The 14,631-nt window shown below is 39.9% G+C and overlaps 1 protein-coding gene across 1 annotated transcript; it reads right to left on the minus strand.

Moving 5' to 3' along the window:
- Positions 1–3,917: 3,917 nt before the first annotated feature.
- LOC121245178 (uncharacterized mitochondrial protein AtMg00860-like) lies at positions 3,918–4,610 on the minus strand. The gene has a single exon (XM_041143454.1). The coding sequence runs from the start codon at positions 4,608–4,610 to the stop codon at positions 3,918–3,920; it is 693 nt and encodes a 230-aa protein (XP_040999388.1).
- Between the last annotated feature and the right edge of the window lie 10,021 nt (positions 4,611–14,631).

Raw genomic sequence — 14,631 nt, forward strand, 5'->3', positions numbered from 1 at the left:
CCCTTGAAGGTTATAACTAACCCAACTCATGTTACTTGAAGGCCAATGCCACCACAACCCACCAATTAGCTACTTGGTGTAAAACCATGCAAGCCTTCAACAAGCTACCCGAAGCCATGCCTCTTCCACAAGTTTTTTCAAGAATTTTCTACCTCATGATGTCCTCTAAGACCTAAGAGTTGGCCAAGAACAATTTCACAAGCCAAGCCAAAGTCACCACTATTGCACCTAGGAATTGAAATTTTGTCTAAACCGAGAGCCCTTGTTCTTCAAGAATTTTTTGCACCAATTTTGGTCACCTCCACATGCCACCACCTCTGCCCAATTCACCCTTAGAAGTGATTCAAAATATGTAATTTTTATTCTTGGCCAATCCTCTTTTTTGGACCTCAAACCGATTGGCAATTGGATAGGTGAAGCTCATCACCTTGACTGAAACCCATATGCATCCAAACCACCCTCCATTTTTTGCTCAAACCTAATCAATTGACTACCACTCATCCTTCTTTCCCTCACCTATGTGTGATGACCCGAGCTTGCCTAAGCATAGCCCATAAAATTTATTCTTAGTTGCCATAGCATTTTAAGAGCTTTAGTTATTTTTTGGAAGGCCTTAGAGTCTTCGATTTAGCAACTTGAGCCCAGAGGGGAGTAGCCCTAGAATGCCTTGTAATTTTTGGCCCTATTTAGAAACCCAGGAATTATACGGAAGAAAATGCAAATCCCATTGTATTGGGATGAAGTGGGAGAAAGGAAGATACTAGGACCCGAGTATTTACAAGAAGTTCAGAAACAAGTGACCGTGATCCAAGAAAGAATGAAGGAAGCCTAGAACAGGCAGAAGAGCTATGCTGATAACCGATGGAGTAATTTGGAGCTTGCAGTAGGAGATTGTGTATACCTCAAAGTATCACCCATGAAAGGAGTCATACGCTTTGGTAAAAAGGGGAAGTTGAGTCCCCGATACGTTGGACCCTATGAGGTAATCGAAAGAGTTGGTCCAGTAGCTTACAAATTGGATTTGCCAGCAGAGATTCAGGAAATACATAATGTGTTTCATGTGTCAACCTTAAAGAAGAGCATTGGAGAAAGACGGCCAATGGTAACGGAGCCCGGCCAGATTTGGCTTCAACCCAACTTGTCTTATAAAGAATGGCCAGTGCAGATTGTGGATCGCAAGGAACAAGAGTTGAGGGATTGGAAGATACCTGATGAGCGTACGAAAGTGCACTCTAAATATCTTATTATTGGACTAAAATACTAAAATATGAATAGAAATAATAGGAATTAATGTGTATTCTTGAATTGAGTTTCTATTTACTTTGGAATACTCCTGAGCAGATTTTTATTTTTAATTTCAGAGTCTATAAAAGAGTAAGTCCAAACTCAGTTAAATTCAAAGGACTTTCAAGTGGGAAAGATGTTGGAACAATCTAAGAACTTTCAACGAGTGTAGGACTCTTCAAATAAGGATAATGATGGAGTTTGAGAGTAATTCGGATCAAAGTGAAAAAGTCAGTCAGAAATTCGCTAGAAGACAGCCTATACATACTTTAGTATTTTGATCATAACTTTCCGTTCAGAGATCTTATTGATGCGATTCTTGATGTTTTGGAAAGCTATCTTAAAGGGATAAAAAGTTGTCTCTAAAAAGGATTTCTAAATTCGAACTCCTGAAGTATGTACGTGGCTGCTAAGATGTAAGGGTTCTGTTGTGATTGAATGTAGGGATGGGAATGAAATAGTGATACTGTGCAAATGTTGCAGGAAAGAAATGGAAGACGAAGTGTTTGATAGAATGGCACTGAAAATTCAGACTACCAATAGGGTGCTTCGAGGGCTCCCTTAACCTCCAAATGAACAAGTCCTTAACAAATTCCACATGCCTCTCTCTGTGCTCTGGACGTAAATAAAAGGGTTGCAGCCATAACAAACTAATCTAATGGCAATGCAACACATGAAAAGCCAATTACCAGATTGTAAATTGTAGCGAAAAGCAAATAACAAAATAAACGACAAGTAGTTGTAATTAATAAACTAAGCTGAACGACTAGTAGTCTTCACTGCCACTTGATGCTCTTTCTTCCAAATGGTGCGCTTCATCCTTAAACGTGCATTTTGAGTTCCCATGTTATGACCACTTCAATCTTCACTTTGTCCGACAGAACCCTAAGTGTTCAGTTCCTTCCCTCTAGTTCTTTGCGCCGATTTCCTCTTCCTCTCTAGAGGGTCTCCTAACAATCCCCACCCCTTGAAGCACCTTGCCCACAAGGTGTGGGTAAAGGTTGCGCAACCTCCATAACGACTCCCAGGTATTGTTGTCAGCCTCCGTTCCCACCCATTTGACAAGTACTTCCGTGATGGCTCGATGGCCCAGCTTCTTCACCCTTCGGTCAACAATAACCTCTGGTTCGGGTAAGATCTCCCCCTCTGCATTCACTGGAGATAGCTTTGGCAGTGGATCTATGCGGTCACCCAGTTTTCGTTTCAAGCACGAAATGTGAAAGATTGGGTGAATCTTGGAGTTGGAGGGAAGATCGAGCCTGTACGCGACATTGCCTATTTTGTGGCTGATGCAAAAGGGCCCATAAAATCTTGGAGAGAGTTTGAGGTTTCTGCGAGCAGCAACTGGCGTCTGTCTATAGGGCTGCAATCGGAGGTAAACCCAATCCCCTGCAGCAAAATGTCTCTCTGTTCTTCTCCTGTCCGCATACAATTTCATTCTAGCCTGTGATTCCTCAAGATTTTGTTTAAGTATTGCCTTGAGTTGTTCCCAGGTGCGTAGTAAACTATCCACTAAATCATTGGAGGAGGTGCCGGGAATATAGGAGAGGAGTCTAGGTGGGCAGTACCCGTAAAGGGCTTTGAAAGGTGAAGTCTTTGTAGAGTTATGATAAGAAGTATTATACCAAAACTCTGCCATCGACAACCATTGAGCCCAAGAGTTTGGCTTAGACCCTGCATAGCTTCTGAGGTTCCCTTCCAATGTTTTGTTAAGGGCTTCAGTTTGGCCATCTGCCTCTGGATGATAAGCCGAACTGTAATGTAGTGTGGACCCTTGAAGCTCAAATAAGGACTTCCAAAAATAGCTGAGAAAAATAGGGTCACGATCTGAGACTATGGTCTTGGGAAGACCATGAAGTCTAAAGATCTCTTGGAAAATTTTTGGGCCACCCCAGCAGCTGTGTAAGGGTGAGTCAGGGGTATAAAATGGCCATACTTGGTCATTCTATCAACCACCACCAGAATAACATTCACCCCTTTAGACTTAGGCAATCCTTCTATAAAGTCGAGTGAGATGGCCTCCCAGGCCTGGTTAGGGATCGGAAGTGGTTGCAGCAGGCCTGGATGCAAGACAGTTTCTGTCTTGTTAGTTTGGCAGATGTCGCATTCCCTCACTGCCTGCTTGATATCTTGTTTCATGCTCTTCCACCAAAAATCCCTTTTTGCCCTTTGATAGGTCCTAAGAAACCCTGAATGGCCAACTTGAGGGTCCCCATGGATAAATTGTAACACCTTAGTTTTGAATGCAGATTGAGCATCTACCACAATGCGCCACTTCTTTAAAATTAATCTGTGCTGTAGGGAAAATCCCTTAGGTACCTCTTGGTGAGAATTGAACTTGGCCAGCAGTCCTTGTAAGTCTGGAGAATTGGCATAAGTTGCCTTCAGTTTTTCAATCCATGTAGGAGTAGGAAAAGTAATAACAGCCAAAGACCCCTCCGTGAGTGTGTCACACTCATGCTTCCGAGACAAGGCATCAGCCACCTTGTTGTCTTTCCCTTTTTGTATTCAATGCTAAAATCATAGCCCAGAAGCTTGGTGATCCACTTCTGTTGGGCCACCGTGCCCACTTTCTGCTCTAATAAAAATTTTAAGGCCTGCTGGTCTATTTTTACTTTGAACACTTGACCCAATTAGTAAGGCTGCCATTTATGCACAGCTGTGACAAGAGCTAGGAGCTCCTTGTCATAGGTGGACATATTCAAAGCCCTTCCTTTTAATGCCTTGCTTAAAAAGGCTATAGGTTGCCCTTGCTGCATGAGAACAACACCTATACCCCCTCCACTTGCATCACACTCCAAAGTGAAGGGTTGAGAGAAATCAGGCAGCCTTAACACTGGAGGTGATGTAACTGCTGTTTTAAGCTCCACAAAAGCCGTAGCAGCCTTGTCATCCCAAGAGAAGGAATTCTTTTTTAAAAGGTGAGTGAGGGGAGCTGCAATTAGACCATAGCCCTTGATGAATTTACAATAATACCCAGTTAAGCCGAGGAAACCCTTTAGGGATTTTATATTTTTAGGTACTGGCCAGTCCAACATAGCAGCTATCTTTTTAGGATCAGCTTTAACTCCAGCACTAGTTACTATGTGACCCAAGTATTCGACCTCAGGGACCCCAAACAGACATTTAGATCTCTTCGCATATAAACAGTGACTAGCAAGTGTGTTTAACACCTGCCTTAGTTGATCAATGTGTTCCTCCATACAGCTGCTGTAAACCAGTATGTCGTCGAAGAATACAAGAACAAACCTTCGCAAAAAAGGTCTAAAGACTGCATTCATAAGACCTTGGAAGGTAGATGGTGCATTGGTAAGCCCGAAAGGCATGACCAAAAATTTATAGTGGCCTTCATGTGTACGAAAGGCTATCTTATGAACATCTTCAGGAACAACTCATATTTGATGATAACCTGACCTTAGGTCGAGCTTAGAAAAAATGAGAGACACATGCAATTCATCAAGTAGTTCATCAATTACTGGGATTGGAAATTTGTCCTTTACAGTCTCTTGGTTTAGTGCTCTATAATCCACACACATACGCCAGCTGCCATCATGTTTTCTGACCAAGAGAACTGGCGAAGAGAAAGGACTGCTACTGGGTCGAGTAACCCCAGTTGTGAGAAGTTCAATGACAATCTTTTCTATTTCAGCCTTCTGATAATGAGGGTATCTGTAGGGTCTAGTGGAAATGGGATTAGTGCCAACCTTCAGCACAATTTTATGGTCATGAGACCTACTCGGGGGTAGGCCAACAGGCTCTTGGAATACTTTGTGAAACTATCCTAGCAAGTGGTTAATTGTTGGACAGCAAAACTATGTAGGTTCTTCTCGGTCAGCAGCCATTAGTTGTAGGAGAAGGCCCCTCCCTTTGTGGAAGGCAGTGGCTAAGGATTTATCACCCTCATTAGTAAGGGTAGATGCTCTGATTTCGACCCCTTTCAATTCAACCTTTATCCCTTCCCATAAAAACTGCATGGTTAAACATGAGAAATCCCAAGTAATAGGACCCAACTCCCTTAGCTATTGAATGCCTAAGACAGCATCACAACCAGCTAAGGGTAAAACATAGAATGAAGGCCTGAACCAGACCCCTTGCATAGATGTCAGCACCTGACTACAGAAACCCTGACTTTGTAAAGTTTCACCATTCGCCACCTTAACTGTTATCTGGCCAGATTTTCTATAGGAAAGGAACTTTTTGAAACCACTGATGGATCCAGGAAGTTATGTGTGCTTTCTGAATCTACCAAGAGCACTACCATGGTAGAACCAATTTTAGCTTGCAATCTCATGGTTGTGGGGCATGGGGTACCTGTAAGGGCATTTAGGGATATCTCAGGCTTAAAATCAAGCTGCTGGTTAGGCATGTTATCAATTAATTCAGATGAATCATAGAAAACATCCTCATCAAGATTGTCATTTATAGCATGCATAAAGTAAATTTTAGGAGACTTACAAACATGTGTTGGGTTCCACTTATCACCACAATGGAAACATAATCCCTTGCGCCTCTTTTCATCCATTTGCATTGAACGAACTTTGGTTGGTTGTGCTGCTGGTTTAGTGTATTTGTTGAAATTGCTGGTTGTAGAACTTCCTTGCCTCCCATAGAAGGCAGATGAAGTGCCTTTATCTCCCCATGTTTTGCTTGATTTTCTGGAACTAACCAAGTACTCTTCCTGAATCCGTGCGAGGCCATATGCTGCATTCAAGTTGACAGGGTTGAACATACGGAGAGGAAGCCTAATCTCATCTTTGAGGCCACTGAGAAAGCAGCTTAACTTATGAGAATCAGGTAAGCCTTTCAATCTATTTGAGAGAGCTTCAAATTGACTCTTATAAGCTGTAAGAGAAGCTGTTTGTTTCAGCCTTGTGATGGCCTCCATAGGGTCATCATAAGCTGTAGGGCCAAACCTCATTTGAAGAGCTTCAGTAAACATCTGCCAACACTGAAACTGTCCGGTATCAACAGCATCTTGATACCACACCAGAGCTTCACCACTCATGCGGTAGGAGGCTATGAGAAGTCTATGGGCAGGAAGTGTTTGGTGAAATTCATAGTGGGAAGCTTTGAAGATCCAACCTACTGGATCTTGACCATCGAGGTGTGGAAACTCCAATCTGATACGCCTGGGCAAGGGTCTGCGATTTTCCTGATTTTCTTGTTCACCATCAGCACGAGGTTCACGGTGTGTCAGCTGAGCTTGGATTTGATTCTGTGTATCCAGCATCGTTCGCATCATGTCGTTCATTTGCTGCATTTGCTCCCTTAATTCCAATATGCTCTGATCGTTAATAGCTAACATTTCTTGTGTTTGCTGTTTGCTGGATCTTGTGTTGTCTGCCATGAGGATCGTAGTCTCTAGATACCAATTGTAAAGGTTTTGTTGTGATTGAATGTAGGGATGAGAATGAAATAGTGATACTGTGCAAATGTTACAGGAAAGAAATGGAAGACGAAGTGTTTGATAGAATGGCACTGAAAATTCAGACTACCAATAAGGTGCTTCGAGGGCTCCCTTAACCTCCAAATGAACAAGTCCTTAACAAATTCCACATGCCTCTCTCTGTGCTCTGGACGTACATAAAAGGGTTGCAGCCATAACAAACTAATCTAATGGCAATGCAACACGTGGAAAGCCAAATAGCAGAATGTAAATTGTAGCAGAAAGCAAATAACAAAATAAACGACAAGTAGTTGTAATTAATAAACTGAGTTGAACGACTGGTAGTCTTCACTGCCACTTGATGCTCTTTCTTCCAAATGGTGCGCTTCATCCTTAAACGTGTGTTTTGAGTTCCCATGTTATGACCACTTCAACCTTCACTTTGTCCGACAGAACCCTAAGTGTTCAGTTCCTTCCCTCTAGTTCTCTGCGCTGATTTCCTCTTCCTCTCTAGAGGGTCTCCTAACATAAGATGAGTCCTAAAATTTAGGCGATTTTGTAAGCGGGAATGTGAAAGACATTATTAGGGTTTCTTTCCTACCCTATATAAGTATTTCATTAGCACGAAATTGGGAATGGAAAAAAGGAGAGATGGCTCAATTCTGAAGAGGGGGAGACAAAATTAATTTCCATGGCTGTCGTTTGCTTTATTTTTCTCTTGAGATTTTTATTGTCCATTATATTTATGGGTAACTAAATTCTCATGTAGGGCTAAGAATGAATTTGCACATTATATGGTATTTTTAATTTATGTATTTGATTTTCAATTATTAAAATTCTTTTGCTTTATCATTCTCAATTCATTGTTGATGTTTTCTTCTCCGAATAATCATAGAATTTATTATGTTTATAGATTCAGTCATGCTTTTTCGATTGAATGGATCGGCTCTTTGATTATGTTTGGATCAATTATTTTTCTATATTGGTTTAATTCTTTATTGCAATATCACTTCCTGAGTATATTGTCGTCGTTGGATTTTCTCAATAATGATAATAATTTACGTATTTTAAAAGTGATAAATGATTTTTCAAAGGGTTACATTTGATTTAATCTTGGTTTATAAATCTATACTTTCCGATTGGGAATTCTGGGAATTGAGTTTCCAGTTGAGTTATTTAATGAATTAAGAATAATTAAAACACCAGATTTGTGCAAGGGATTCTCAACGCTTTTACTGTTTGTCAAATTTGAGTAGTTTTTCCGTTAATTACTTTGCTTCACTTTAATTTACATTTAGAATTAATTTTTATTCTCCATTAATCATTTAATATTTTTCTTTAGTTTCTTTGTTCCTTCTACTATTCTTTTAATTTGTCTCTCTGTGGTATCGGCACCCCAAAGCTGTGCTACAACTACCGCGTTATTCTTTGGGCGTAATCAATACCTCTAGTGAATGTACTTTGGAAAAACATAGATTTTGAAGAAGCGACTTAGGAACGGGAGGATACACTGAGAAGTGAATACCCGCATTTGTTTGTATCTTAGAACTCAAGAACTCTTGATGTATGCATGAAATTGTTTGATATATATGTGTGTGTGTATGTGTGTGTGTGTTGAATGTTTTGTTCTTTGTGAAATCTATCTATTCCATGTTTGTAAGTTTAAGCACGGTAACCTTGTGTACACCTATCAAACCCTTGGAACAGGGGATGGCACGATCTAGAAGGACCCCACGTATGTCTATTTATTCAGTAGCACAATTGAGAGAACGAAGGGAACATCGTATCAGAGATCGCCTTAGGAGAAGGCAACAGGTGATAGCAGAACAATCTGGACAGAGGGAGAAATTTGAGCATCATCATACTCATGTGATGGATGTGGATTCTCGAGAAAAGCTTTATCTTTGATGAGCATTACCACATGAGGAGCAGCAACCGTGGTGTAGCTCGAAGGAAGCAGAAAGAGGAAATCTACGCAATTGTGATCCAAAGGCAAAATCGAGTTGCACAACGAAAGAACGCGTGAGTAGGTTTATACCTTGTGAGACCTCGGACATGTCTGCGGATCATATTTGCTTTCATGTAGAAGGTCAAACTATCAAGGATATGGAGCTTGAGATAGAGCATAAGTTGAATGAGATGCGGGTTAATATGTACTTTGATTACGACCTTGAAGCAATATTCTACTTTTCACAGGATTAAGTAATAGAAGAGGCAGATGAATTACCCTTATAATCAACATCATCTAAGAAGTCTACGGCCCCATATGGAAGAGGTAGTAGCCCGGTATTTCTTCTTACGAATGTTTTGATTGATGGTTACGGTACCGATTTTGAGTACAAAATCTTTTTCTAAGGAGGAGAGGATGTGATGACCCGAGCTTGCCTAAGCATGGCCCATAGAATCTCTCGTAGTTGCCATAGCATTTTAAGAGCTTTAGTTATTTTTTGGAAGGCCTTAGAGTCTTTGATTTAGCAACTTGAGCTCAGAGGGGAGCAGCCCTAGACTACCTTGTAATTCTCAACCCTATTTAGAAATCCAGGCCCATTGGCTTTAGGTCCATGACCCAAACCCTAGTCACTAGTGCCATGTGTCATGCATGCTTTGCACTATGAATCTAGACTTGATAGTCGGCTAGGGGGGGAGAGAGAAGTATAAGGAAACACCAAGAGGTGGCTTGCACATCTACCGTAGTTGATTTGCCACTTGTCAACATGTTAGAAATCTTTTAGAAGAATCAAGAGACAAAAGGGACCTAGGAAGACTAAAGGATTTTTGGCCAACCAATTCCCACATGCCTAGACCCATAGTTTTGGCCTAATTTCGAGTTCCAAGGTATCATTTTCTTGGAAAGGGAAGCCTAGGGAAGAGGAAGGAAGCTTTTCTAGAAAATTTGCATGGGAAACCGAAGGGGACACATGGGATTTTGGATTTTTCAGACTTTTGCCTAGTGTCAAACATGCATTAAGCTTCTAGAAGATTAGATGAAGATAGTCTTGTATCAAAGGACTGATATGCCTCTAGGATTTCGGTTACCACATTCCCAATGCACCTCTTCACTTTCCACTTATTACTTAAGTTACCTTTAGACCAATGGCACATGAGAAGTCACCTAGGGAAGTATCACTAGGAGATGAAGCATCAACTTGGGAAGTGGAAAAGAGAGTGGACAACTAGTGCATGGCACACACCTATGCCATGTGTCACTCATGCAAAGTTTCTCTCTTGGGAAAAGGAAGAGACTTGGAGTTGTTTTACCTCTTTGTCCTAATTTACAATGTTGAGAATTGGAAGGAGCATAGATGGAAGAGAAGGATTCGGCTAAGGGAAGGACCCACATGCCACCCACAAGCCTTTTACCTTCCCAATGCAATCCAAAGGTGGACAACATTAAGGGTCATTTTCGGCTAAAGAGAAAAAGGAAGAAAGAAAGGCCACTTGTCTTACATGCAATGGACTTCAAGCAACCAATGAGGGATTGAAGAAAGTTTTATAAAAAGGGAAGAGAGCCACACACGCAAGACTTTCTTCTTGGTCATTTTCGAGGTTTGCATGCGTTCTCATCTTCTCCACATTCTTCTCACACCTTCACTTGAATATGGCATGTTCAAGTGATGATTCTTTATGTTTTTGCACCTACATGTTTCGACCAAGGCCCTTTTTCATAGTTTCATGTATGTGTTTTGATTTCTCATGTAATCTATGTTATCATGCCATGAATTGAACATGTTATGCTTGGTTATTTCATGCATGACATTTCATGTGTCATATGTCAAGTGTAAGTACATATATCTTAAGTCTCATGTCACATGCATTTGGGAAAAAGTGTTTACAAAAAGTGTTTTCAAAGAAAAGAGTTTATAAGTTTTATCACGACCCAAAGTGATAGGGCAGGGGAATGTCCTAGTGGAACTCCTCTGTCCACTCTGGAGTGCTTAAGAATAAAGTGGTAATCCCCTGGGTTGACAAAGTACTGTCGACGAGCTTCGAATGGATTCTTTTCAAAGAATGCCGGAGCAAGGAAGCTCCTAATGCTAGTGGGTTCATAAGGCATTTAACCCAAGGAAGTAAGGTCAAGTTAATATGAATCTCTATTTATGACATTTTCATCATGGTGCATGGGTCGTTGATGGTGCGGTAATTAGCAAGAACGCGTGGTGCTAAGGGGAACCATGTTGTGTCCACCCACTGAACAAGGATAAGAGCTCATAAGTTAAGGACCACTTGATGAAAATCTCGTGATATGATAAGGATCACTCGATGCAAATCTTGTGATATGTTCTGATAAGGCAAGTTCTGATTAAGATCACGTGAATAAGAAAGTTAAGAAGTAGCTACTGGGAACCAAAGTGGACCTAGACTTAAAAGATCATTTGTGAGTTATAGATAGGCCAATTACAAGATCAAGACCTAAGAAGATCAAGGAAGCAATACAAGAATTGGTGCAATCCACTTGGGATGAGTCTAGCAAGAGCCGAATATTCAATATGGGCTTGAGAGAAGGAGATCTAGTGATCATTCACATAATACAAAGTATGGAACAATGCAACATAAATTAGGGCCTTTTATTATGATTATGTGATTGAAGGCTATGGACTTGTTTATTTCATTAAAGGGACTTATTTTATTTGTTATAGGAATTAGTCTAGAATAATTGGGTTTGAGGATGCTTGGCCCACATATGTATTATTTCTTATGAACTAGGTTTTTGGGAAGGCCTTGTATTTTGGCCAATGGCTTATTTGGAAAGTTAGTTTTTAGGAACTAGGGTTTAAAAAGGTATTGTAGCGAGTTACTATAGCCGTAGCACTATTCACACAGGGGCATTTTTGGAAGATGGGGATTTATTTTGGCTAGGGTTTGATTAGGTTTTGCTTTAAATACTCTTTGCAGTCTCTTTTTAATTAGTTTAGTAAATTTGATGAATTTATTCATTGTGAGTTGAGTTTAACTCCTCTTGTTCTTGATTGAACTTTTAAACTTATCAAAGGTAAATCACAACTTTTGTGGCATTCCTCCTTGTAATCTGGGTTCTTGAGATGGGTTCTTCAACAGGTCTAGATTTTAATATAATCTAGGTTATTGAAACGAGTTCTCATCAGTCTAGATTCTCCATCCATTGACTTGATTTTAGCTTTCTTGAGTGCCTTTTCAAATTGATTGTGGGTTCAAGGGATTTCATTCCCGCGGGTTCATATCAGTAGCTTTTCTAAAGTCTCTGTTATAAGTCTTTTGAAAATGGTCAAGTCATATATCAAGTACATGTCCATACATGCATTTCATGATATACCTCTTGTATGCTTATGCTAACTGTTGTATGTTATGTGATTACTTGTTGAGATTTCTCGAAATCTCATTGTGGTAGTTTCTACTACCATTCCCCAACCAGAATGGTAAAAGTTGTTACAAGTACCCCGTACTCTCAAGAAACATGAACCTAGATGGTTCCTTGATAGAGGACGAGTATACTGTTCAAGCTCCTCATGACTATACTACCGACACATTAAAACACACAACTAAGCTTCTCAGGGAGATCCTAACTAGTATTAGTGAGACCGAGATCGATGCTACGATCTATCAACTATCCAACAATCTAAAATTTTGGTGGAATGTGGACTAGTTGTCCTCTTGTCTGGAGCGAGCCTCAAAGCCTATGCTGACGTAAAGGCAACAGCAAAGGACTTAGGTTTGACACCGCCTAAGCCTCAACAATCCCATAGGGTCTTTTGGTGTCTGTCTCCTGATGGGACAATAGTGATGAAGAAAATGGGAACCTAAGTTATTTTGTGGAAAAGAAGAAGAAGAAAGAACCTATGGTTTAGATCTCAAACTTTTGAGGAATAATGCTTTGAGGAGGTCTTGTGTTTTGGGAGATTTAAATTATACTCTATGCTTTTGGGATGATTTATCTTTATGATACATGTTTATGGTTTTGGACAATGTTGGGATATTTTGTTAGTATGGTGCCATGTGCTTTGCAATTGCTTAGATTACTCGGCTTTTACTATTTTTCTGCTACTATATTATTTGCATACTGCTAGTATTCATAGGTGCATAGAGTATTATCTATCATATACAAGGGGTGTGTAGCCTTGTATTGCATGTCCTAGCATTTCAGTCGTCGTCCAATCCCAAGCAAGGGCTGAGGGTGCCACACTGGGAAAGCCACCAAAAAGAGGTAATAATCCCTTAAAACAGACGAAGAAGAAGGGACAAGAGGGGAATTAAAATCTGGACAGCTTTGTAGAACTAAAACCGTTGGCCATGGCTTGGTTCTTTGGGAATTTGTTTTTTAATGTCTGAACCAATGCAGCCCCTACACCTATGGACACCTTCTAGCACTTGACCAAGGTTCAATAATGAAGATTTAGGCTACTATTCAACTGACCAAGCCATGACAAATCTGAAAAATGCACTCAATACTCCATCGCCCACCTCTACCACTCACAACACTTCCCTTCATCCAAGACCAACGCCTCTCCTTGCCTCTTACCCTCCATTGAGTCCTATAAATACCCCCTACACTCCACACTTCCTCACACAACTCCCTCAAGCATTCTCTTGGTGTTCTTGAGGGCTATACACTCTTTGTGTGAGAAAGGTGAGAAACCGAGTGGGTTAAGAGTTTGTTCTTGAAGTGAGTTTGTTCTTGGAGCTTCAAAGCCACGGTTTAGGTAAGCAATCTTACTCTATCTTTTTGTTGCATGTTAGAATGGTATGTTAGGCTTTGAATTATGGCATGAGAATGAAAATTTGATTGAGTTATATGAGGTTTAACTTGAGGACATGCATTTTGGTTTAGATTCGGAGTTTTGATTGAATAAATTGTTTTTGGGATGAAATTTTAGCCATAACATGTCTTGATATGATCTTATCTATTTTACTAATGTCTTGGAGGAGTTATTGAAGGTTTAAATTTGAGGAAAATAACATGTTGTTATAGGTTTATAAATCAATATCTTGCGTTGATCATCTAAGCATTCGGTTTACAGTTGTATGAGAATGATCTTGGCATATCATGATCTATTTCCTCAAGGATGGCCTTATGAACCTTTAGAAACCAGTTATCGTCATGTTATGCATTGAAATGCATGATTCATTTAGGCTTTAAAACTTGCATTGACAAAGAGAAGCTAGATATATCATGCATACACATGATTTTAAGGTTTTTTTATGATTTGGTGTTATTTAATGCCTAAGTGTTGGGATAAACTCGTGTGGCATAAATCTAAGTTGTAAACATGTTCCAAGCTCAGATTTATGGGTTTATACTTGATGGTTTTTTATCACACATGCATGCAAAAATGGTCACCAAATTGCATGTCGCAGGTTGGATGGTTTTGGCATAGTAGTTGTTTGATTCTTGAAATTGTAAGGTCAGATATGGATTTAGAACATAGAAAATATGAGGTTTGTATGATTTGGTGAAATTTGGGGCCAAATTATAAATAGTAAAAGTTTTGGGCCTAAATGGTAATTTTGGCAAATTGTAGGGGAAGTTTTGTAAATATTGTTTGAATCCTTTTGATTATGAGCATCTTCCTTAGATATACAATTCCTACCTTAGATTAACTTTCAATTACAGGTGCACCAGTTTTCTAAGCACCCAAAAAGTCTGTAAGTTAGCTCCTAATTTACTATTAGATAATTTATTTATGTTTCTTGTAAAAGTTGTGTTAGGACTGGCATAAGACGAGCAGGACGAACCATTGGCTTCAGATGGTTGAGGATTAGCCCGATCCTGAGAAGCGGCTGGATTTGATCTTGGTGTTTATAGCAATGGCTCTATACCATAGAGCAGATGAGAGAATTGATCTGACTATGAACTTTAATGTAGTATTCGTATTAAGGAGATTCTATTTCCCACTTTATGTCTGAACTTATGCCTTACTATGTTCACTTCTTAAGTAAAGAAGTATCTATTGATGGTTAATTTATCTATTGGGATATTTAGTTCATTC

The sequence above is a fragment of the Juglans microcarpa x Juglans regia genome, unplaced genomic scaffold (genome assembly GCF_004785595.1).
Source record: "Juglans microcarpa x Juglans regia isolate MS1-56 unplaced genomic scaffold, Jm3101_v1.0 JmScfU0001, whole genome shotgun sequence".
Lineage (NCBI taxonomy): Eukaryota > Viridiplantae > Streptophyta > Magnoliopsida > Fagales > Juglandaceae > Juglans > Juglans microcarpa x Juglans regia.